This window comes from Ostrea edulis, chromosome 2 (assembly GCF_947568905.1).
Source record: "Ostrea edulis chromosome 2, xbOstEdul1.1, whole genome shotgun sequence".
NCBI lineage: Eukaryota > Metazoa > Mollusca > Bivalvia > Ostreida > Ostreidae > Ostrea > Ostrea edulis.
In genome coordinates, this window is record NC_079165.1 from 108,596,121 (window position 1) to 108,624,080 (window position 27,960).

At 36.2% G+C, this 27,960-nt stretch overlaps 1 protein-coding gene across 1 annotated transcript; it reads right to left on the reverse strand.

The window, feature by feature from the left end:
• Positions 1-33: 33 nt before the first annotated feature.
• LOC130051557 (nephrin-like) lies at positions 34-27,960 on the reverse strand. The gene is made up of 6 exons (XM_056153576.1): positions 27,750-27,960; positions 26,784-27,053; positions 25,371-25,679; positions 10,749-11,027; positions 248-388; positions 34-56 (listed from the first exon to the last, which is right to left on the reverse strand). Exons 1-6 carry the CDS (start codon positions 27,958-27,960, stop codon positions 34-36), a joined length of 1,233 nt encoding a protein of 410 aa, XP_056009551.1.

A 27,960-nucleotide genomic window follows, 5' to 3' on the forward strand; every position in this document is an offset into this window, starting at 1 on the left:
AAAATACCCTAAGATGCATGTATAGTATAATACTTACATGTTATTTTTCTCTAATTCTACAAAAACAAAAGTTCACAGTAATCAAATATCGACATTTTAGATCTATGATGTAAATTTAGATTTTTATCTCATCAAGTTATAGATATATAATATCGATAAAATGTAAAGTTAACCTGATTCGATGTTGGGATAAAAGTATTTAACGTTACTCTATGCATAGGTAACGCAAAATCATAATATACATTACTTATTATGATGCAGGTATAACGCTTCCTAAGATAGATGACAAGTACAAGGATAACGATGAGAAGAGCAGCACATCCAATAACAGCCCCGATAACACTTCCGACATCTACCTCTGTTTGATGACTGTCTGTTCCTGGCAAACCTAGAAAATTAGAATATGACATTCTAAAATAGTATCAACTGTGATATTATACTTTCAGTATTATAAATGTGACCTGTTATGTATGTAATTAAAAGATGAATTTCATTTTTGAAAACACGAGGGTATGAACTGCGACGCTTTACGCCAGTATACTCTTTGAAGTTCGGTGGCACTTCATGACAAGTATACTGTCGTAATAAGTTGCAATCCATAGTCTCGTGTATATCAGAAATGAAGGCTTTTTATATATTTATATTCTGTTTTCTGTCGGAATTCATAGACGTTAAATTAGACGTATTTTGTTTATCTTTATATCATACACGCATTGTTTACAAATATAACATATTCATGAGGAAATTGTCATAATTACAATTTATAAAGATATCAAAGGCAAAAACATTGGGATTGTAAATATACCGAAATATGCCTGTGATCACAGATTTGCATAAGCGGAAACCAACGACAAAGGACTAGAGCCAGAAAGTACTAAAATTGGCCCTTTCACCAAAATAAATGAGACTTTCACAGTTGATTCTCTAGGATTTATAGGTTATAGAACAATTTATTTTATAACTATATCTTTTCTAGTTTTCGTTTTACAGTCGTTTAAACTTTGTGTTGTTTTTCAACAGAAAAGCTATATAACGTCATGATGTTGACGTTATGAGAATCACAGTGCAATACACAAAAAATGGACACATAGGTTAATATATATTTTTTGGGCTTATTCTGATTGTAAATCACAACTGTTAAAATACTAGGAACTTGTATATTTTCTATCACGATGTTTAAATTTGTGATATATTGCCCCCCCCCCCCCCTTCCCACTACATAACACTACAATTTTTCCCCCGCTGTATTGGACATAATTGAAAAATCGTGATCAAAAATTAAAATTCCTTGCAGTGAAAGGACCACAGCAAATAGTATTGTTTCACCGTCTATCTCAAAGACGAGTTTATATTTTCAAGTTGCATATATCTATTTGTATCAACTTCCATTAAAATTGATATAATTGAGGATAAAAAAAGAGAGACAACTGTATAATTTTGGTTAAACTTGAGTAATTATAGTAACTAATTACAAAAATGGATTTTTAAAATTATTTAAAAAAAATAATAAAACACAGTGAACCTTTAAAATTGTCGGCACCTCTGAAGTCTTAATTTTCTGAGCGAGGTAGACATTTAAGTCCACGGAGATCTGACATCTGTGTCTCCTTTGTGCCACCGTGCACCTTCGTGTGATAAAAAAAAATACTAAGCGAAATATTAGTGGGTGAAAATTAAAACGTATAAAACGGCGACTTGTATATATTCATATCATTTAATGATATATATTATTGTAAATTTAAAATAGTAATTTAATTTTTAAAAATGTACCTTCACTGTCTATCTTTAAAGAATTGTCATACTGATTTGATAACTTACTTAAAGACCCCCAAAAAACACCGTACGGTTGCTCCACGGATCACTGAATGTGGGCGGAGCTTATCCATGGTCAATGTTATTTACCTGGAGTTTACCTGGCCAAGAGATCGGTTGTTGTGTATATTTTTATGATATACACAGGAAATTTCTCAGGTTATTACTATTATCAAAAAAAATAAAATTAAAATTTCTACCTACATGCATACCGCATTTCTATTTCCCGTAAACCTTCAAACTTGGTCATATTTATGTATTGCAAATGACAGGTTTAGCCCATTTCTAAACCTTTGCTTTTTAAAACTTCTAATTAAATTGTTATATATCGTATATAAATAATTTTCGAAATATAATATTTCCCGGCGTTTCCGGGCACTTTCTGGTGTCCTGGGAGTTCGCGGTGTCGTGGGTGTAGTAGGTAAAAATAATTATGTTTCGAGAGAATGAATCAATCCAAGTAGATCTGTGTACATAAACAACCAAATGAAGAATGATCAAGATACCCCTCAATATGGGCTGTCTGTAGGGTTTCTGTAGCTGTAGTGTTTGCGTAATGGTGGTATCCCAAACAGAAGCTGACACGAAGCCCCCCCCCCCCTCTCTCTCTCTCTTTAGGGTTTCTGTGGATGTAGTGTTTGTGTAACGATGACATCCCAAACAGAAGCTGACACGAAGTCTACACCCCTCCTCTCTCTCTCTCTCTCTCTCTCTCTCTCTCTCTCTCTCTCTAGGGTTTCTGTGGACGTAGTGTTTGTGTAACGATGGTATCCCAAACAGAAGCTGACACATAGCTAGTCTACCCCCCCCCTTTCTCTCTCTCCCTTACTCTCAATCATTGACTAAATGAGTAATTATTGTCATATGTATGCAACACTATTGCCATGCCATATTATTTCATCTATATTACTGCTACAGTTTTACACATTTCTCTCTCTCTCTCTCTCTTTATAAATATAAAACCGTGATAAATTATAAATATAGCTCAATAACTTTCTCTCTCTCTCTCTCTCTCTCTCTCTCTCTCTCTCTCTCTCGTGATAAATTATAAATAGAAATATCTCTATAACTTATTTATGCTTTTTTACTATTGTTTGATTTCTGATTGTGTAATTTATAATCCATGTGATATCTCAAACAGAAGCATTTTTTTACATGTTGGAGTTTGCTATTCGAAACAATTCATCTTAATTACCCTTAACTTATGACGTCCGTTCTGTATTAACTTTCCATGTTTATATGTTTGAAGCAGATATAGAGTGGACAGTGTCGCTAAATGGATTTTAATTATCTCTAAGTAGAAACCTCAACATGTTTGTAAATCGGGATTATTTCTTGTATATAGATATATCAAGATATTGATATATATCTGTATGCAGACTTTCCCGCAGACGTTCACACCTTTATGAAACACCTGTACGTGTTAGTCGGTACATTGTTTCACGGCACGAGCAGCACGAGTTCACCAAATAAGAAACTTTCAGGATCATTTGACTTTGAAAATGAACAAACGAATATCACATGGTATAAATTAGCATTGATTTCAATTTGTTAAATAGCATGAATTATAGCAGCTCAAAAAAATGTGGACCATAAAATGACAAGTAAAAGCATTGTTTTATTTGTGCGATTATTTCAAAAGATTGACATTTATATTAATGCACCACATGTCTTTTAATGTATAATTTTTATTGTAATTAAGAATATTAGATGATTTAGATCCGCTGTCTACATGTTTACAGGTAGTGTAGAAATATCAAAAAGTATACAGTTGACAACGCGATTGAAATAAGACTGCGGACGATTTTTTGTTTATTCAGTGACTCACGAACTTACCCGTCTTCTGAATGAAAGTTATAAAACATACTTTTTTTTTGTCAGTTATAACACCCGAAAACGGGGGTAAAAATCATCTTCGGTTGCCATGGGTTTTGGGTCCATTCTGCTCTTCGTGGACTGAATACATTTTGCTATCGAAGATGGAATTTTTTTTTTAAAATACCTAGATTGTCAGCTTGCATAAACATGTATTACGGTGGTAAAAAAAAGTCTAGTAAATCCAATGAAGTTGTAGTAATATAGATTATATATTTATTTCATTTTTGACTGAGAGGGCGTTAGATAGCTAGGCACGTAACATCGGTTTAAAAAAGGGAGGGGGGGCAATCCTAACTCGCGCCAGCTGAATAATTTAACATGTAAAAAAGGGAAATGAAATATATCAGAATGAAGTGGAATGGTTAATTAATAAGAATAATATTATACATTTAAGATTTGATTAAACTTAAACCGTACCTGTATACAATTACTGGTGCTCTCTCTCTCTCTCTCTCTCTCTCTCTCTCTCTCTCTCTCTCTCTCTCTCTTATAGATTCAGTAATATTGTATAGCGTGTATGAATAGAAGCAACTAAAATGCAAATCGTCAAATAATGTTGTCTATATATTTTTGTGTGTGAACTAATTGCATTTGAAACCGATATTTTAAAACATCCTTACAGTGGACTTGGATGGGTCCATGTGGCGATCTATCCACTGCACACTTAAAGAAATTGAATTTGGGAGGGGGATTGGGACAGTTTGAGTGGATGAAGACCACCACCCACCACCGCCACCACACACATGTACACAATTTAAGGTTTTGAAGATTGGGCAATTTAAGCACAATTTCCTGTTGCTATTGTAGGCTGGATTATTAAATTGAGATATATTTATTGGCACAACACATGTCCAGTTTATTAATTGGCAAAACATATATAATATAGCATTCAGTCCGTCTGTCATAATTTAATTTTATTTTATTTTACTTGTATCACGCAATTTGATTTGTTGAGCACGCTGAAAAAAATATTTGTTTATATTGTATAAATGTAACTTGGCATGGGGACACACTCCTCCTTGACAACCAAGACGACACTACTTTTCCTTTTCTAATTTTACATTGGACAATGGAACACTGATACGTTGATAGGCCCTCGAACTAGGCCATGAAATTGAAAATCAACGGAATTAAACATGCACAATAAATACTGTACTGTCTTACCCCCCCCCCCCCCAAAAAAAAAAAACGCAGTCTTTGTTTACAAGTAAAGTTACATAAAAATAGAAAATAAAAAACTCTTGACATGTACAACGATATCATATGTGAAAAAAAACCCGCTATATCGAGTATTTTCATATGGGGGTTACTTGATCCGCCTATCGAAGCATAAAATGCGTCATGAATGTCTTACAACAGATGACGTCATGTCTCATCGATAACATGTGGATCGCTATCTATGAATTGCTTACATAATTTAGTGTTTCGGATTTAACTGGCGGCAATGCTGCATGCTATGATAAGTCATATTGTTGTTTAAATCTGTTATTTTGAATTCCTTTTTGCCTGACCAGGCCATGCATGCTAATATTCAGCCCGAAACTTGGATGTACTGTAAATCAAAGAAGGACTTGCCCCCAATGTACATAAAGTTAGGTTAAATAAAACAGTTATTTCGAATGTTGACAGTCTAAAGCTGCGTAGTAACAATTTTGTAAAATAAATAAAGCAAAAATTATTCGATATGATATCAGTACCATACAAGAATACTTGCGTGAAGCCTGAATATTTTCCGATACTCCAAAGTAAAAGAAGACGCCGCGCCATGTTCATTTCAGTCACTAGGCCTAACAGTTTCAATAACTGTCGTTTCATTAAATGATAACGTTTATGATAATAATGTAAAACTACCAAAATTGTACACAGATTTTCAGCAACGATGCAATGAAGATGTATTGTGAACGACCTTAAAAGATGAAAACAACTAGGTATTGAAAATGAACATCTATAGTAAAAGGGCAAAACAAGCTGCAACCGAAAACTATTATTAGGTGATGGAATACCCCTTGCTTTAAAAATAAACACCGAACTAAAATGACCTATGTACATATACATGACACGAAATAAAAAAAACGTAGTTTCCTTCTCCATAAGATACTTAAACCAGCCATATTTTCTGTAAAATTCAAGTTTACCACCACCAGCGCATTATAACCGTAATATTTTTCAGCAATCCGGAATATCATTTTTTGAAAAATAAAAATAGTGCTCCTAGCTCGCCCTAAAATATTTTTGCATTTATGGTCAATTGAAAAGGTGTATATTATAAAAATACTTTAAATATTTTGGGCGAGATGAAACCAGTATGGCAAAACCTTTACAAAGTAACCAGGTTTTGGTGAAAAATGACAAAAATACGGTACCATATCCGGTTCTAGCATGTATACAGCTTTAGTTGTGCTCCTATTTTTAAAATCTAACATGTTTTTTTTTAAACTCCGGATTCTGATACATATTTATAACACCAATACTCGCATTCAACATTTACTTTCATTTTTATATATTTTAAGGGCCATATTTTGGGGTTTGTGAATCAGGTTCTTTAGCTATGATTAAGTACATACTAAAAATAGCATGGTTGCTAAACTCAGGAAGCAAACCCCTGCTTGCAAATTTTACATCCTAAAAATATTTTATAAGTAATTTAGTTATTATTGATCTCTGTGTGACAAAGTATATGATGTATCATATGGGTTTCCTTTTTCTTACCAGGCTATTTTTCCTGGTGATTTTTATCTGTACAGTTATATGTTAGTATTTTATAGCAACAGGTAATTTTTCTTTGCATCAATTATTCATATTGGGCTATACTAGTAAGCTATTATACAGCAACCATTACATGTTGTTCTCCAATTATTAGTTTTGCACTGTTCTTTGATTTGCTCTGTAACCAATCAGTTGTGCTTATTCAGGTCATGTGGCTATTATCGATTTGTTGACACGAAAGAAAAACCATGCGTGATCTGCTGTCTGCATTGTATTGAGTTCTTTTTAATTTTCTGGATTTGCATGCAAACTGAACTGCTACTGCTGTGATCTACAAGTATCTAGCAGACGAATTCTAGTTTTCGTGATTGTGGTTTTCGGAATGCCGCAGTGCATTATTCTCCTTTGTGTCAGTGTCGGCCAGTGGAATTGATGTCCACCTGTGTGCAATCCTCCTATAGCGAGATTGGAGACTAGTTCCTACACCGAAGCCTTGAATTTCCTACATGTTGCACGGAAAGGACATCCTTTTTTTTTTTTACATGATTCCAATGCTTTTACACTTCAGTTAGTAAACAACATTGCATTTCCTGTTAGGATACAGCATAGCATCACAGAGGTTTCTGGAGCAACCTAGCTTTTCCGAGAGCTGAAGGTGTTCGTTTATGGAGGGTTGACCTAGTCCTGTTGGAAAATCCAGACTTAGTCCAGATGCTATTGTTTCTTCATATCCCAAACATGTGCGAATTTTGGCGGAGCATCAGATCAGCCATGCAGACATCAGTGTCATAGTGCATGTCTCAGGCCAGTATAACTTTATGTTATTGCTTTAATAGTCTTTGGTTTTGCAGTCTGTGCTGTAGGTCAGGGCAGGGTGCATTAATTATTTTATTTGAGTCGTATGATCATATGATCATACCTAGACATAAAACCTGCACAGAAAATTCTGGGTTTTTGTATAACGTCCATGCCTTGGATTGTTTTGATATTCAAGCGCTATGGGGCCACACACAATTTCTATATTTAATTTTCATGCAGAGTCCTCCTGATATACTCATGTCTTTTGCATGATTATGTTTGCTCAAGGCAATTTGATTTTAGTCCATTCACATTTAACAGTTGTACATATTTTAGGGGTTTTTAATGCTCAATATATCTGGATTGCTGTTCTTCTTGCTTTCATGTGTGTGGGATACATTTCACATCAAGTTGTGGGACCAAGAATACTTGATTTCCATATGATCCAAACCCATGACCTGTTGATTATTGCTTATTGCAGGACGATGGGCAGATATGAATCATAAACATTTTCATGCATACCGTCACTGCGTACAAACACATGTTTTGTTTCATTAATTTGATATGTCTATTCCCAAATAAAACACCACATATATTATTGATGTTGGTCTCAACATATATTTTGTTGATATAGTGTATCATGGTTTTTGCTATAGGCTCATTTTCATGTGATTGTAATTTCTTATCTCTTCATTGGAATCGTTAACAAATACGTATGCATTACTACAATTCTATGTATAGATTATGTTTCCTGGTTATTACCAATCATGTCACCCATAAGAATATGTGTTACCACAATGCTGTCCATATAAGGGTTTCAGCTGTGAAGAAGAAACTTCAAACGTACTGTGCGACTACAAAGTGGTGTAAATCAAATGTGGATTCTAATAATTTCTAAAGACCACGTTGTTTTGATGTCAATGATACTAATTATTACACATGTTTCGAGGCATGTGCAGCTAATGTCATGTCCGAAAGCCAAATGAATTTTATCTCCAATGCCAGGCGCTTTTTGAAACAAGTCACTAGTGTATTAATCAGCAAGTCACAACCTACATGTATATTAAGTATCTTAAGAATTACGCCGATCAAGAATCGAAACCGGGACGGTCTGTTTGCAAAGCTGGCACCTAACCACCAAGCTATCGCAACTGGTTTACAGATAGCCATACTGCAGCGTTAACGTCAATGTTGGGAGCCTGTAGATACATTTATAAAGTAATAGATATGTAGTTATCAAATTTAATAATATGTTACAATATGTGTTGTTGAAATGAAATGTTTTAATGATCTAATGGTGGTAAAGCTTTCATACTTTCGTTTAATGCTTGGAGATTGTTTGGCTCCCATAGCGGATTCCTTTTGGTGAAGGAAAGACAAGTATGAAGAACTAAGATAACGAAGAGTGATCAATCTACAAAATCCTCAGAAGGAATACAAATTAAGGACTTGGTGAACACCAGCACGTGAATATATCAGAGGTATGATCAGTTGCCTAGAAGTAGTAACTACCCATTCTCGACAGGTCACACCCACTGTGAACCCTATGTCTATGAAAGGTGAAGATAACGAAAAGTGATCAAATAAGCAATAGAAAATAGAGAGTTGGGCAAACAGGGACCCCTGGACACATCATAGATAGGATCAGGTGTTTAGGAGGAGTAAGCATCCCATGTCGACTGGTCACACGCGCCGTGGGCCCTATATTTTGGTCAGGTAAACGGAGTCGTCAAAATCACTTTGCCAAGAACGGTCAAACAATCGATATGAAACACGTCAGACATCATTATATCATTTCATTGTTTCGAGTAATACGAGAATGTTTGTTTCTACCAGTATCAACCAATATTTACTATCTCCAATTGGTCTTAAGGGTATAAATCTGCAATGTACAATGGGAAACTGGACACAAGTTCTTACAAAAGGCCCATAGGCCAAATCGTTCTTTCAGTTATCTTGCCATTGCTGTTGTAATATTGAAACGCTTTTATTCCCTTCAAATCTTTGATTTCATACGGGAACCCATTAGCCACGACATAACCATGATACAAGGTTGCAAAGTAAAAAAGACATGGTCTGAATGACAGGGCCTTTGCATCAGGAATATATATACAAAATATGAAAAGGTTAGGATTAGGTTTAGGGTTAGTTGTCTTTTCTGTTGTCGTTTCTCTAACCCTAACCATAACGCTTGAACAGTTTTAGAGTTTGGCTCTTTTTTTTCTTAAAAGGAGATCAAGATCTAGGTCAAGGATACAGATCAAAAACTTTGGTACCAACAAAAAGTTCTTGTCAGAAGGTATATAGGCATCAAATATGAAAAATCTCGGCATTTTAAAAGTTATAAGCAGGGTTAAAAATTGAATTAAAGGGATTACAGAAGCTGAGCTGCCATGTTCAGTGTGAATGCTTGTTCATTAGCATTTCCTGTGCATCTCGTGCTTCATGGCCAAAGTGTTATTTATCAATAATTAATAATTATAGCATGATTGTAAACACTCCAGAAGGGGTATGTATTACCAACACGTTTATTAGATTATTGGCCAGATAATAACTTTTCAAACTTTGCAAAATGTTCTATTGTATATAGTGTAGAAGAAAATACTTCCGAGGCAATCCTATTGATTTGGAGGTCAGAAAGTATCTTTCCTCAATTACACTGGAATGAAAAAGCAATATTATCGTTGATTTTGAAGGAAAGGGGAAAGGGTAAAGTATTTCTGAATTTTTCATGGAAAATTGTGTTATTCATGGAAATGATTAATTTGCTCGAAAAGAAGTTTGGATTCAACTGATGAAGTATAATAATATCTTAGCTCTATTTGTAGGAAAAAAAATAGTGTAGATATGAGTGGCAAATTTGAACACTGATAACCATCAACATATCAACATGTTGCATTAACATGTTTAATTTTATGGTTGTTTTAGCACTCTATCTTCCCAATACAACAATACAATATCATTAGGTAAAACGCTTTCTGACGTGTTCTGAACCAATTTGTAGGCCGTCGTTATACACTTTTTTGACTACGAATTACTCCGTTTGTCTGGCCAAGACATTGGGCTCACAGCGGTGATCCCTGTTCGTTATATTCACCTTTTCGTATGATTTGTAGTTATGATGATATAACTAAAGGGTAATGCCCTGTCGTTCGTAATTTGCTGCTGATACATTAACATAATATCAAGTATCTCTTGTTAGGTTTAAATACGTTTGGTTAAAGTTATCTGTGATTTTTATCATTGGTTTCAGGTTAAGGGATTTATTATTATATGTGCGGATCAGTACAACAACAAAAACTACTTTCTATGCACGTATATACATGTAATACTGATAATTACCTTGTGTTATGCGCATTTCGACATATAATGTCTCCTCAGTGATGCTCAACCAAAATGTTTGAAATCCGAAATAACCATAAACCTGCTAGAGCTATTTTAGGGATAACAGAGTGCCAAAAAGTGGAGCCAAATTCGTCTAAGGATAAGAGCTATTCATGCTATATATGTTATATGCACGTGTGTATACCGGTAGTAGCTTTTATAATAAGTACCTTGTGTTATGCACTCTTCCTCTTCTTCAGAATATGTTTCTCCGTTGTCATTAAATGCAATGATTTGAAAGGAATATTGCATTCCACCTTGTAAACCTTCAATTGTTCCATTTGGATTTGAAAAGACTGATGAATTAATTTGATGACCTCGAGCAGATTCATAGGACACAATGAATTGTTGTGGTGCCCCACCATTAAAACTTGGTGACCATCTTACCACTGCAGTTCCTGGAGCAAGCTTACAATTCACTGATATACTATGTGGAGGATCTGGCTTTCCTGCAATGGTAAACATTCAAGAATTTTCAGTTCTTTTCTGCACTTCAATCCGTTTTCGCAGCAGAGAAAGGGGTCGAGCGTAAATAAAAGTTCTAACTTTAAATGCTGCTTCACAAATTTCAACTCCATCTTCAAGAATTTCATGACTGTCATTAGTCACATGGTTTTCTTATGTACTAACTTTAATCATAGTGACAACAATACTGTTCACGTCTCATAATATATTGCATATTCTTAATTGGATTTCATGAAACCCAAAATAGTATAAACAGAAAAGCCGAAGAAGAGATCTATGGGTCTTAACGGGCACTTGAGTATCATGCATAAAACCGATATATTCAGTTATTGATCACTGCACATCATCTAGTCATAAGTAAATGTAGTGCAAAATATGAGTTCTAAAGACACAAGAGGCCCACAGGCCTTATCGGTCACCCGAAAACTAGTGGGAAAAATATCACTACTCCCACGGGCTATGGAATCTAGAGAATATTTCCTGGTCTGAATATCTATGCTAAATTCAAATGTTCAGCAACAGTATAAAACAAGATGTGTTTTTAAAACTTCACGGCACTCAAAAGTGCATACACTGATGAAAGGCTTTCAATAATAACATTAAACATCAAAAGATATGACTAATTTGGATCCATCCTAATGTCATAGCCCTGGGTCGTGGAATTCACCATTTTTGTACATCATTTTCTGCTATTCCTAAGTATGCATTTAGATTTTATACAGTATCAGTAAACTTACACATAAATAATATATACTAAGTTTGCCCTACTCTGGTGATCATCAAATTTACAATTTTGGTAAAAGACTACCTGCTCTATCCATTTAGTTTCAATTTAGTATCAATAGCACTAAAGAACACTACATACCAAGTTTGGTCCCGCCCTGGGGTCAGAACCCCCACTCTGGGGATCAAGATATTTACAATCTTGGTAGAAGCCTTCCTGTTTTACATCGCTATACATTTAGGTTTTCCTACACGTGTGTGGTTCTTGAGAAGAAGATGGTCAATTTTGAGCAGTTTTTGCTCCGTCCTTAGCCCCAGGGGTCCTGGTGTCCTGACATTTACAATTCTTGCCTCCCTTGTCCTAATGATGCTTCATACCAAATTTGAAAATAATTGGAATGGTACTTATTAAGAAGTTAAAAATGTTCAATGTAAACACACGACGAACGACGCATGCCGGACGATGACGGCGGATGACAACCAATTGGAATAGGTCAACTGCGTTTGACTTAAAATGTGAAGGTGGCGAACCAATCTCATAATTCCCAATCCAATGAATTACGAAATCAGGAGGAAGATGAATACATATATTACTCAAAATTTGATAAGGATCACTAGGTTATATGTGTTATTTACCACTAACATAACAAAAGACATAAATTTGACTCAGAAACGTGTTTACTCAGGTTATGAATGAAAATTCATGAACGGTATGCACTTTTATCAATACGGAATGCTTGAAATCTGATAACAACACCAAAAGGCATTTCATTACAAAAAGTTAACAGCAAACCAGAGAAAGAATTACACAGTTTTTAGGGATAGTCCATCATTACACTTAGTCGATGAAGTGTCAATACCGGGTATGGCCTCCCCTTGCATCAATGACGGCTTGACAACGTCGAGCCATGCTGTCAATAAGCACCCGGATGTTTCCAATGGGAAGGTTGTTCCACTCTTCCATGAGGGCGTTTCCGAGCTCTGCCAAAGTCGTGGGTTGTGCTCTACGGCGTGAAAGGGCAACCTGCAGCATGTTCCATGCATGCTCAATCGGGTTCAAGTCCGGCGAGCGCGCTGGCCAGTCCATACAGACAATTGTCTCCTGCTGAAGGTACTACTCCACCACCCTGGCGCGATGAGGACGAGCGTTATCATCCATCAGGATGAACTCAGGGCCAACAGCACCAGCGTAGGGTCTGACGTAAACATCGAGGATGTCATCCCGGTACCGCACCCCCGTCATTGTTCCTCCCTCCAGGACATGAATATCTGTTTTTCCATTCCTGCTGATTCCACCCCAGACCATGATGGAACCACCACCATAACGGTCATGTTCACTGATGTTGGCATCATGGAAACGTTCACGTTGTCGTCGCCACACTCGGTGCCTCCTGTCTCTAAAGTCCAAACAATACCTGGACTCATCGGTGAACAGAATTTGAACCCAATCGTTCTGTGTCCAAGTGACATGATCTTCAGCCCAGTCCAATCGTTTCCGCCGGTGTCGAACAGTCAGAGGGACTCGAACACATGCCCTTCTCGAGTTGAGACCTGCATTGTGAAGCCGATTCCGTGTCGTCTGAGTGAACACATTCACCACCGAGGCGTTCAGGAGGTCGTTACGTAGGTGGTTGCTGTCCAGAAGGGATGGCGTCGTGCCTGAAGAGCCACAAAATGGTCTTGGCGTTGGGTTGTCGACCTCTGACGACCCCCACCCCCCATGTCGGTGTGCTGCTGTACCAAAAGTTTGCTGTCGATTTCAGGCCCTGTTTACAACGCTCTGGCTGACTTTTAGTGCATTTGCAATGTCACGTTGTAAATAGCCAGCGTCAAGCATTCCAATACATCTGCCCAGTTGTTCTGTCGTCAGGCGACGCCTGACACGTTGAGGGGGCATTGTGTTGATAAACGTAGTGTAAACACTCAAGTGAGTTTGAAATTTTAGAAAGAATCAGACACCGATGCCTGAGTGAAAATCGTGCAATGGTAGCAAAAGCATAAACTGTAATGAGAAACGCATTTCCCATAGCATGAAATGCACGTGCAATTTTGTTGAAGACGTTTTTGATTTCACTTGGACACAATATTGCCAGGTATGCAGTTATCAATTTTTTAAACATAAAAATATCTATGATCCTTATCAAATTTTGAGTAGTATATATAGAACCCTCGACACACCAAAGATGGGGTCAGATGCCTAGGAGGAGCAAACATCCCATATTGACCACACAAGCCGTAAACCCCTTATCTTCATCAAGAAAATAAGATTATTATAACCACAAATGCTGACGTTAAACAAAGCTGTTGAAACCAATCTAATATTAATTTTATTTAAAAGTAGCCTACCTCGGTTTACAATTTCGTCATACGCAGAACACATTCGAAAGTATCGAATCAGTTGAAACTAACATTCCAAGGACCTTGCAGTGACTTTTAAATCGTATTTTCCTCCAAATGAACATCATCAAGATATACGAGTTTGCAACTCTTTAAACTATTATCCCTTATAAAAAAGACACTACACAAATGATGCAGTAGCGGATCTAGATGAGAATACTTTTACATATTTTTTCTGCGATTTTCTTGTTATCCCCACATCCTCACTATTTGTATTATTGTTATCTTAGCTTGATATGTACGCACATCTGTAATTAACCATGTGACTTACTTACCACGACAGAGAAACTGTGTTTATAATTATGAAAAGTAATTGTAAACTTTATTATCATGATCATTTTAAGCGTTGAAAGTAGCTGCGCTTTATTGTCACCAGTTGGATTTTGCTTTCGTCATCGCATTTCCGGTTCATCGCCACCTATAGGCAAATTCATGCATCGATGTAGTAAGCAAATCATATTTACGTTAATCATGATTTTGCAACCGATCTAGTATAGGGTTTACATTCATATCCATAGGGGCAATTTTGAGCAGTTGTTTGAAAATATACATGTAGTTCAATAGACAGTGGATGGAGTACGCATTAGAATGTGACATTTTTGCAAATTATAGCGAGCGAAGCTCGCGTCGGTAAGCGACACGACGAGCTCGCTTTAATGATTACGCAATTGAGTCACGTGATTTGCTCTTCATCAGCTGAAAAATTATGGGGCTACCCATAATGCTTCCGGAAAAATGTCGCTGTCACTGCGGAATGCTTCATCTACAACCCCTTAGATAAAACAAATAAATTGTTTAGAAAGTACCGCAAATGTTTTAAATTCTAGACAAGGTTTCTCCTACCTTGGTACATTTTGTTACTGCTTGGTTTGAAAGGAAGTAAAACAACATCGCAGCTGATATAACATTACAATGCACTGTTTACATTGACTGTGTGAATTTTCCGGCGTTAAATGAATAGGTGGATTTTAAAATGTCTAAAGTCATGTTGCAAAACGTTAAGGGTCTTCGCTCGTCTCAACGGTTAACCCGTAAAATATATTATAAGTATATTCAGTTACTAGTTTCTGATAGGAGAAATTAAAGGAGTTGAACATTTTGTAATATATACACACATCATTCACAACCATGAGGAATGACTATTATTTCAATAGCTTAACATACCGAAGGTAAGAGACTAGAAATGTAATTTGTATTGTATGATAAAGTATTTACCAATGTCTTTTAAGCATTAAGCGCAAACGTCAGCGATAATTGCCACACGCGACTGAAACCGGAAACATTTTTTACCGCTATCTGGTGTCAGACATATCATTAGTCAATGAAATTGAAATTCTGGGAAAAAGTGGGACACAAGAAGCATATCATTTGCAAACTTTTAAAAATCAATAAGAATCCTGTTTATAACAACGTTTTGGGCTAGGGTGTCTATGCACTGCAACCTTCGCATAGCGGTCAGAGGACAGGAAAATCAGTACTTTTGCATGGTCCAATCTATAATTAGAAACCACGTCAATAAGATGTACACTAGAGTCATCAGATTTTTTCATCTGTGCTTTGACTGTCCGGTTCCATCACAGCAACAATTTCGCCCGACACAGCAAACCTATGTGCGACACAGATAAGAAATTTAACTACACAGTAAGATCCGCGTTGATCGTGAACGAGAAAGAAATTGTGTACGATTTATTATCTGTTGACAGCGAGGGACAGGGATCTGTGTCTGAGAGGGGTAATATTACGTAACTGATTACACAACGATACTATACACGATAAGTAGGTGTGAATGGAACAGTACTAGTCACTCAATTTTAAATTGTTGAAATAGATAGTCGATATTCACTGAAGAATATAGAGTATGCAAAGGTGTTAGGATTATCTTATCATTTCTAAACGGCCAGGACATTTTTCAAAACAATCGTCAACATCATGAAACGTAATTGCGTTATTTTTAGTTTCAAAGATGAGAATCAAATGATCTTAGGTGAAGCAAAATACAAAAGGTAAAGAACTATATATCTGCTTTTATAAAAGAAATTGCCTCGGTTTCAAGTCTTCCCAACACCGCCTAAGAGCTGTTTACTGAAATATATATGATTTCCTCATGGAGGATGTGACCGGTCGACAGAGGATGCTTACTCCTCCTAGGCACCTGATCCCACCCCTGGTGTGTCCAGGGGACCGTGTTTGCCCAAACTCTCTATTTTTTATTGCTTATAGGAGTTATGAGATTGATCACTATTCGTTATCTTCGCCTTTCATAAAGGTTACCAATGTCTCAAGCATAAATGTAAATTGGTCTGCGATCCACAGTATGCAACACATAGTGGAAAGTAATCGTATTTTCAATTTGTTTTTATTTCAAACATAAACAATTGACAATGACAGATATATGCTATTTCCGAACATACGAAGGGTTAAAGAGTAGGGGGCATGTTTTTCCTGTCTGTGTTCTTCGTCCCCACATTTTTTTTCTGTGAATGAGCTTTTAACATAAAAAGTATATATTTTTACGGCGAGATGCCTCTTCATTATTTCTTACAGGAGCAATATTAGTATTGAATTTTTTAAAACGTTCATTGATACCGATACCCTCTCCCCGTTTGGAATATGATGATACAAACTAAAATAATAGTCCGCATACTAGTGTACCACATTTCTTATGTAGGTGATTTGATTATGGAAATTCCACTGGCTGATTCCCTCAACTTTCTTCTAAAGCTAAACTTGTCAATATTAGACTGGTTCTTTCTATTCCGTAAGGAAAAAAATCAAACTTAGTTGCGTATAACAGAACGACTTTGAACATTACCGTTTGTAATTTACTTTTGTAACATCAAGTGCCTAGCTTAGGATCCTCATTGAGCTTATACGTTTACATGTTGTAAATACGTTATCCTTATTGCGATTCACTTCTTTTACGTTTTTGTTTTTCATATTAGAACTCCTAAACATCCCATGAATCTTATGCTTTTTTGCTAAGGTTATTTGCAGTTTCATATAAAGAACCCTTCTTTATAAAATTCAATGCATGTTGTGTCTCACTCAGACCCAAGACCAACAAGTGAGTTTACTTTCCAATATGAATACGGACTTTTACACAAGGAGAGTAACACACACATGTTGATGAGTGCAGTGTATAATGTACTTGTGTAAAAATTCTTGGGTGTTTTGTTTGGGGTTTTTTTCGTGGAGATCCGGGTTATGATAGGACCTCATTGTATCTAGGTTGTCGTAAATAGGGCGCTCCTTCGGATGAAACCGGAGAAGCTGAGAACTCTTGTCACAGCAGGTGTGACACGATAAAGATTCATTCCTGCTCTAAGGCCGTAAGCACCGAGACTAGGCCTAAAGTTTACAGCCCTTCACCGACAATGGTGACGTATCCATATGAGTGAAAAAATTTCGAGAGAGACGTTAAACAATATTTAATCAATTCAATGTTTGGCTTTTTTTTAGATTTACGTTTAAACAAACAATCACTTCAATACCTAAATGTAAATATATGGACATATCATGTTAGTCTAATCTATTATATTAAATTTGGAATACCCCCTTGCACAATCTGATTAAAACCAGATCCTGAGATCCACTCACTTAGATCGCTACACTAGGATCTGACGTAACCCCATATAGGGTCACGTCCGCATGACCTTTCGTTAAGCCAATCAAATTGACCCTGTCGATTTATACCAACGATAATTTTTCTCCCATGAACCTTTGCGTCATTATTTACGTTAGAGATGCAATAAAAATGGCTGCGCGTTTGACAGACGACTGCACACCTGTCAAAACATGCGATTTAAACAACGTCTGTTATTCTCTGCAGGTTTTCTTTCATTCAAACGCTAAAAAATCCCGATGGAGTTCACAATTCAAGGAAAATGGCTGCGATTGTTTGGTTTGAAAGAAAACATATCGCAGCTAGATGCGACGTCACAATGCACCTTTTACGTCGACTGGCGTTATATTCCTTGCGTTATTTAAGTAGACCATCTTCAAAACTATTCAAATCGTACCCATCCCTATTTATACATAAATCAAAATTCACAATTAATTTAATTTGGGTATATTTCATATCGTACGTTTTGTTGTTTGTATGAAGGGAATAGATTAGGCATTATTGCGAAAGCTTAAAATTCGTTATGCGAGAATATACAATTTTACAGTGTGGAATAAACTTCGTGGGAGAGAGATTATAGCAATTTGTTTACGAATTGCCAGGAACCGCCTAAATAGCCATCATTGTATGTATGGCGCAATCTGACTGGCTGATAGTTCTTATGAATATTCCAAGCAAAAGGTCATGCGGACGTGACCCTATATCATAGCTATCGTGACGGATCGTGGGAAATCAGAACAAAGCGTGGTTTTACCTGCAAAAGATTGACTGGTATCAACACAATTTGAGAGCACGATTACATGTAGATGCGATATGTTGCGCTTTGTCACCATGAAATACGATCTGATGCGATTATAACTACGGAAAATTAATCGTTTTGATCGTATCAAATATTTGACAGTCAAAACATTTTCTACGATCGACACGATTGTCACGACTGACCTCAAGAGCTGATAACATTTGATTGGTTACCACGTGAAGTTCAAGATGAAGACCACAATTTACATCGTGGTAAGAATTGTGACAATATGAACATAGCATAATGTTAATGAGCAGGAACAACAGGACAAGTTAATAGTTTGATACATACATGTATGTCAGGGTTAGGGTTAGGGTTTGTTCCTTTCTTTCTTGTCTGACATACATGTATGTATCAAACTATTAACTTGTTTGATTTTAGTTGTATTCTAAAATGTTTTGATACACTATTAAACTAGAACACATTAGAAAGTTGTTTATTAGATACTATCCGTTGTGAATGATGATAGACTTGACAGTTTCCATTCATTTTTATTGAATTTGATCAGCGTCCGTTGTGTGATAACAATTGCACACTTTCAATCGAAAGCTACCTGTACAATTGCTTTTAAATTTTCAAGTACTACCAAAACGTGATCAATTTCTTCTCTACAACATCGCTCATGCAAGAACAAATCATTACAGTCATGTAGAGCACGGAGTCCTTTACCAAAATCGTTAATTTCATGATCTTTGGAGATAGAGGTTCTAACTCCAGGGTGAGACCAAACTTTGTTTATAGTGTTTATGTGTGAAATATCTCAAAACCATTGTCTTTAATACTATTGATACAAAATTCTGATCAAATGGATATTTAAAAGGTGCAGCTGACCTTTACCAAAATTGTAAATTTCATGATCCAAGAACAGAGTTTTGGTTCCGAGTGGGACTAAACTTATCATAGTGACCATTGTGTTTAACAAATAAAATGACTTTATATTTAAACATGGTGAAAGGTTTCAGGATATTCTTTCTCGTCCATATTTGTTATTTCCTTACATAAAATATCTTATTTAGCTGACAGAAAGCTTCCGTGTAAATGTAAAATAAAGAACAATGCGAGAATTTCTTCTCCTGTTGTTCCTGCTCATTAACATTATGCTATGTTCATATTATCACAATTCTTGCCACGATGTAAATTGTGGTCTTCATCTTAAACTTCACGTGGTGACCAATCAAATGTTATCAGCTCTTGAGGTCAGTCGTGACAATCGTGTCGATCGTAGAAAATGTTTTGACTGTCAAATATTTGATACGATCAAAACGATTAATTTTCCGTAGTTATAATCGCATCAGATCGTATTTCATGGTAACAAAGCGCAACATATCGCATCTACATGTAATCGTGCTCTCAAATTGTGTTGATACCAGTCAATCTTTTGCAGGTAAAACCACGCTTTGTTCTGATTTCCCACGATCCGTCACGATAGTTATAATATAAACATACAGTAATGCTTCAAATGTCATGTTGTCATCAACCTCAACTTTGACCATTTTTAGTAGTTGTTGGTTGTGTTGTTCATTTCATAGATGTTTAAAACAATGAAGTAAATGGTCACTCAGGCTGTATATATACCCATCGGGGTCCAATCAGTAATCATCTTTGATCCAGGGGCGTCCGTGGCCGAATGGGTAGAGCATCACGTTCAAAATCACACGGCCTCTCACCTCTGTCGGCATGGGTTCGAGTCCCACTCGCACCGGTAAGTGAGAAAGTTTCCCAGTTTACTTTCGGAAGGTCGGTGGTCTCTTCCCAAGGTACATTGTATCTGGGTTTTCTCTTCCTACAATAAAAACTGGGCACCACCAGACAACTATAAAATTGTTGAGTGTGGCGTAAAACATCAATCAATCAATCGACCCTGGTCGTGACAAAACATTCCAATCACAATGGCACCCTATCGCAACATAACACATCGGTTTCTGATTAACGTATCTGCACGTATATGAACGTATCGGCACGTATATGATTGTCCCAAATCGGGAACCCGGATCGTGATGATGGAATAAGATTAAGGTCCAACTGTGAAGTTGATTGGGACAATCTTATCATAACGTATGTGATTGTATCTGAACGGGTATTCAGATCGTGACACATCGTGGCAACATGAGTATATCTATCGTAACCTAGCGGGATCAAAGTGCAACAAATCGTATAAGAACGGATCAACTGCATCATATCGTATCAAAACCAAACATTCCAGAAAATTCCCGCGATCAGCTACGAATCATCAATCGGGGCGTTCTTAACGGATCGCACGACAGCGTGAACCAGACAAACAGCGAAAATTCAAAGTCAGTTTAGTGCTTATCAGTACTTTTAGTACTTTGATTAAAACTAATGATATTTTGTCACATTTCTAGATACTATAAAAGGTGAGATAACGAACAGTTGTGCGTAAATATAGAGGGGCAGTTCGAGGGTCTGACCCCATCCCCGAGTTTGGTAAAAATTAAATACATGGAGATGAAAGGTGAAAACAACGAACAATGATCAGTCTCACAACTCCTATAAGCAATCAAAAATAGAGTTGCTCATACACGGACCCCTGGATTAGTCCAGTCAAAATAAATATAACCGGGACAAAGTTGCAACAGAATTTATTTCTATCACAAATCAATATACATGATGATATATACAACATATCAAACATCTAAAGAAATCTACAGCTGGGAAAGCAGAAAATATCGTGTTTTAATTTATCGCATGCCAAACAAATTCACCGTTACTATTTCAGGCTTCCATAGACAACGTTATCTTGGCTACAACGCCAACATTTCACAACAAACCGCAATTTTTGCATGCTCCACCCACTTTCCATGGTATGTGGCGGGGGTATATTAGTTCACATCACAATATCAACTTATTAGGTTTGTTGAAGAATCCTTAAGTACATGTACATAAAAATAAACGTGTTGCGTATGACCCACTTCTCGTCTGCTAGGCCCATTTCAGATTTCGATTCCTTCACAAATCAAAACAATTTCGCATTACATTGTAATACGAGCAGACATAAAACATTATAAGATATGAACTGACAGAATGACCGGACAGATTGATTTTAAAATTACTTTCGATTTAAGACTGACCTTAAAATCCCGACACATGACTTTCATTTCTAATGCCAAGCGTGTGACAAAGAGAAAGTCACTACTTACATTAACCCCGTGGAGATTCTGGTTAGAATAGGTCCTCAGTGTCCCTTACTTGTCGTAAGAAGCGACTAATGGAGCAAGTATTTTCGGATGAGACCCCGTGCCACAGCACAATAAAGATCCCTCCCTGCTCAAAGGCACCGAGCATAGGCGTAAATTTTGCAGCTTTTCACTAGCAATGATCACGTCTCCATATATGACTGAGAAATTCTCAAGCTGGACGTTAACAATAACAACTAATACTTACACTAAATGTCTTGAGCCAGGATTGAGATATTTACAAAATAAAATTCTTTTAATTTTAAAAATACATAAGGACATCTTTACGCCAGGCGGCATACTTAGGTTATGTATTAAAAGTATGTTGGAACAAAGCGTTGCAATTCACGACTTCATATATTTTTAAAAAAAAAATGATATTTATTTCTTATATGTACATTTTACTTCATATCTGTAGAAATTTCCAGGTGTTAAAATAGACATCCTGTATTTATCAAGATCCATATACACACATCGGTCACAACTACATCGTATTTATGAGGAAATGGCTATATCATTACAATGTGTAGGGATATCAGAGGCAAAAACACTAAAAATGTAAATATACATACATTTTTTAGATCAGTACGTTACTCTAGCTATTTGAGGAATACAACACACACAAACACACACACGCACGCACGCACGCACGCACGCACGCACGCACGCACACACACACACACACACACACACACACACACACACACACACACACACACACACACACACACACACACAGACATATATATATATATATATATATATATATAATTGTTTTATCATTCTACTGAATAATTTCCCAAACATCGAAACTGGCTAAATAGATTCCTATGATCGTTACTCCGGTTCGTCATAGAGGTAGTTAGTCAAGTCACCATTTCCGTACAATTATTGCAAGATAGTCGGAGTAGAAAGTTTGCATTAAGTTACCAAAAAGAAAATTAATCATAATAATTTTGAAATTCTCTGATCATTTTTGGCCCGAGAGATCAAAATCACCGGAGAAATCCATTTCACCTCGAATGCACGTAACGTTTTAACTTTCCTCAATTGTTCGATTTTGGCCAATTGGAAAGCATGGAATTGTATAATCATTTAAGATAATGGAAAAAAATAAAGAAAAAGAAATCCAAAAGTTGAAATTGGTTCTCTATTTTTCAGAGATCCTCTTAGGAAAATGCACAATGTGCATTAAATGATTACGCTTGAATATACTTGCATAAATGTTACAGCTTAAGAAGAACTCTTTACTGAGTGCTGACCACGTGACTGTTTTATTAGCAATACCACGGGTGTGGTATTTTCTCACCAACTCATGATTGGTTGGTTGTTTTATGTCTCATCGAGAATTTTCACACACGTCACGACACCAGCTGTAGGTGAAGTATCACAAAGTTAGACCTTATGGTTAGCACACAGGGCCATGGCAGTGAGAGTTCTTTAATGTTCCATCATGCAGCAACACGGGATCTCCGTTTTTAATGTCATATTCGAAAGACCAGCCGTGCTTCTCACCTTTAGATACCGAGCGTTTGGCAAACGAGCAATCAGTTACCCATGTTTATGTCTTAGGGCTGATATGGCCATGGCTCGAATGGGGCCCAAACTCACAACCTCCCGGTTATGAATCGAACGCTATACCACTGAGCTACCACAACCGGTCCAACCCTTGGATCTGTGCAAATTCAACTTCATTTTACCATTGTTTTCTTTTTGACCGCATGTAAAGAAGGTGCGCGAAATGCATACATTACACAAAGATTCAGAAAGTTAAATAAGTCAAAAATGAAGAATCATTTCTTTCACCTGGGATAAAATCAAATAGTTTACATTCCATACATTATGATATAACGTGATTATGAATGCATTAATTAAGCATATTAGTTCGAAAACCAAAAACCAAAACCAAAAAAAAAACTTTAAGAAAAGTTTCAGTTTTTGAAAGTTTATGAGATGCATGACTGTACATTTATACCTCGAGACTCTTCACAGCGCGTTTAGTGTTAAGAGGCTCGGGGTATCTGCATCTAATATACTTTCAAAAAACTGAAATATATTTCTTATCTTCTAAAGCCTCGTGTTCCAGAAAGAATGTTAAAGGAAAAATGGAGTGAATCTAATATTTATACCTATAACAAGAAGGCATTCAAGATCGTACGCTTAGTGCTATCCCTACTTTGAGTTAGCCTAGACGTATGTTCAATTTAGTAGCACATGTATCTAGCATTACGTATTTGCTAGTATCTTGAACGTAGCCTAGGCTACATGTATTGTTCAGTTATGGGTTTTTTTCTTCTGCAGAAGGTTAACTTGTTCCCTCGTTAAAACCATTGAAGATGTATACTGCAAGTTTCTGGAATATTCTGCAAAGTATCATCAGTTAGGTAATATCATTGGTTTGAACATATTTTTATTGTAATATAATTATAAACGGATCGGGAAATATCCTTGCAACTTTTTACTTCTGTTAACCTTGGCCCTGTGTTTCACACAGGATTTCAGATGCATTTTCATACTTAGACGCTGTGGATAATATTTTGCTTCTCAACATGCGAGTTTGACCTTGCTTGTGAATTATGACCTCGAACACTCTAAGGTGTTATTACTTTTCACAACAGTGTTCATTCATTAAGATTTGACGTAATAGAAAACATCAAAGTTGATGCAATTTTAAAAAGTGGATTTTAAAGATTTTAAAAATATTTTCATTTTGCAGAGGAAATTCAGATTACTGTTTCTAAATGTTCTTGCAATTGCTATTTATTTGATATTATAATAAAATATATTTGAAGAAAATATGTGTGTTTCGAACAAGATATTGGGTGAATTTCATTTGTTTAACTATTCAGCAGAGAATTTTGTCCGTTATTGTATATTGACAGAGAAAATTCGGATTAATCAAGAAATTCATGAAAGTTTATTTGATTCATAGTTAACAACGAAATATTCTAACAGTATATCAAAGACAAAACATGTATTTAATTTGTATGTTATAATGAATGATGAAATATGTACCATAACCTAATTAATCCAAATTAAAATGGTTTCAACGATTTTTCCTTTGAAATACGAAAACTTTGTATGATTATTTATAATATTTCCTCAGGTCAGAAATCATTAGATTTTTTATATATGTTACTTCGATGCATGTAGATTTGATTTATAACAAAAATTATGTTGCAATTTTGTCACGGTTCGGCATTTGTTGGGCTATTTTGATTGGACTAATATATACCAGAGGTGGTCACTGGTCACATCAGTCATGAGCCCTATATCTTGATCAGCTAAACGGACTTATCCGTTGTCAAATTCATAAGAACAGCCTAACAATCAGTATAAAACACTCAGACAGCAATCTGACTTTGGTTAGGGCTAAGTATAAAGTTGTTGATATACCTACAATTAGTGTGCGGTCTAATCGAGGTTTAGATCTCTATCGCATGCACTTATAACTTCGACACTTACGTGTGTTCATACGTACTATTTTATTACACCTTCTTTTGCAGTTCAATGATTAATTATAGAATGACGTTTGTATTTTGCTTAATTGTCAATATTTGTCCAAATATAACATGAAAAATAACGTGCTTACTTTCTGGCATCACATCAAAAATAAATTCATTGGATCCTGCACTGTTGTGTCTTGTAACTATATAATTTCCAAACTCCTCTTCTGTCAAAGCACTTTTGACATACGCTGTACGAACAGTTGATACATTTAGTTGTAAAACTGTTATATTTGCATTAGGGATAAGAATTCCATTGTTAGTTGAATTTCTTTTAAATGTCCATGATACTTTGGGTAGAGGGTATCCAATGAAATCTGTTGATACATTCAATCCTTCATTTGTTTTTATTCCAATATTCATTCTTGCTTTGCCATCTGAAGTCCGTGGCTTACCTAAAATTACATATTGCATATTTTTTATTCTCTACGCTTTCTGACCTTTGATAATTACCCAGTTATAGAACATCCATCAACAGGTTTGTTTTTCTCCGATTTTTTGGTATTTAAGATTCCACGAAAACAGTCCCATGGGGAATTAGGGGTAGGTTGATTGATTAATTTGGATATTGTTAACGTTTATGAGAATTTTCCACTCATATGGAGATGTCCTGGATTAGAATAGGTCCTGAGTACCCCTTGCTTGGAAGAGATTAATGAACGGTGCGGTCCATCTGATGAAACGGCAAACACCGAGGCCCCATGTGACACGAGAAAGACCCCTTCCTGCTCAAAGGCTGTAAGCGCAGAGCATAGGCCTAAGGGGTGCAGCCCTTCACCGCAACGGTGACGTCTCCATATGAGTAGATATTCTCGAAAGGGACGTTAAATAATATACAACCAAGAAAGCAAATAAAGAATATTCAGACATAAATCAATGGAAAGTGTGTGACATAGCACTTATCTTCAATTTTATCAGTATCTATAAAATGAACTCATTAAAGATACATGTGAAATTCAGTTATTAAATACTCTGAATAATGTGTATACAGCTGAATTTGATTTCGTTTACCGAACTATGGTCCATTTTACATGTACCCAATGAAACTTGTTGGTATGGCTACCTTTTAACATATGTCCCTTCATCGGATTGCTTATTCATGTAGCGATGTTGCTCAACTTCATAATCCTAATTATGGTTCAACAATAAATCCATACTTGTCATTCAAAAGTTACATACACTATACATGTCTTAGAATGCTATCATCATTATAATTTGTAATGATTTAAATGCCAGACTATTTGCAATATTCTAAAATGATTCCTACTGAGATATCTGTATCTCTACCGTCGATCCATTCTGATCCATGAAGCATCATCATACACATTTAATTACATGGCTGAAAACATGAGTATTTCAATAGCATTTCGCTATATTTGATATCCGTTATGTTTATTTGCTTTTAAAAAAATTAATGAATAAGATAATTGCACCCTTATTGTGATGGAGACTACTCCTCTGAACGTTTTCAGTTTTTAAATATTTGAAAAAACACTTACAAGTAATGGAAATCCTTTGCTTTGGAGATAATATCGCAGTAAAATAATTCTTGGCAATACACGTGTAGTTTGCAGTTTGGTAACACTCTGCAGATGTCTCTGAGAAAACCAATGAATCCTGTCCACTGCTGGTTGCTATTACCTCCCCTGTCTCTACATTCTGAATCTTTATGGCGGACAAGAAATAACTGTCTACATTACATATTAGTGAAAAGGGCAAGTATTCTGAGTTTTGACCACTGGCCTGGAATAACTCAATGCTTGGTGGATCTACAATCAAAGGTGAATATAACGATCAGTGATCAATGAAAGGCAAAAGAAAACGAACACTGATCAATCTCACAACTCCTATAAGCAATATGAAAGAGAGAATTGGGGGAACACGGACCACTGGATTTACCAGAGATGCAATCAGGTACCTAGGAGGAGTAAACACGCCCTGTCTACCGACCATATTCGCCGATAGCTCTATATCTTGACCAAGCAAACAAAGTTTTTCCCACAGTCAAAATCAGTGTGCCAAGAAAAGCCTTAAAAAAATGGTGTGAAACACGCCAGGCAACGTTGGACCCAATGATAGTTTTTTTGGCAAACCATATCGTTATAACGATCATAGAATTTGCGAAAAGCTTACTTTAAACGAGACTGTTGAAACTCTTGCACCATCACCTTGTTTGTCAGTAGCCTACCTCGATGTGAATATAAGATATTGTTTACAGTGTATAACCATGTAAAACTTATACGGTACCAATTTTGATGCACCAGATGCGCATTTCGACAAATAATGTCTCTTCAGTGATGCTCAACCGAAATGTTTGAAATCCGAAATAAGAAGTTTTAGAGCTATTATAGCCAAAAACAGCGTGCCAAAAAAAGTGGGGTCAAATTCGTCTAAGAATAAGAGCTATGCATGAGGGAGATAATATAAATGCACTTGAACATGTACCAACATATGTATGTACTTACAGTTAACAATAACATTGAGGTTTCTTGAGGTTGATTTGATTGAGTTTCTAGCAGTACATGAGTAGGTCCCTCTCTCATCACGTTTCAGCATTCCCGAATCTAGTCTTCCTGAATTAATTGTACTCACACCTGTCCACTTGTATGTACACGCAGGATTACAGACTGCGGAACAATCAACAGGATTGGCTGTTTGATTTTCTGTTTTATTCAT

Excerpts from the sequence above, each read along its gene's own strand:
- LOC130051557 (XM_056153576.1), bottom strand. The coding sequence starts at position 27,960 with ATGAATAAAACAGAAAATCAAACAGCCAATCCTGTTGATTGTTCCGCA. Across the intron at positions 27,054-27,749 it reads CCTCAATGTTATTGTTAACT|ATCCACCAAGCATTGAGTTA; the intron begins GTAAGTACATAC and ends CTTTGATTGTAG. Across the intron at positions 57-247 it reads TTATACCTGCATCATAATAA|AATTAGAGAAAAATAACATG; the intron begins GTAATGTATATT and ends TTGTTTTTGTAG.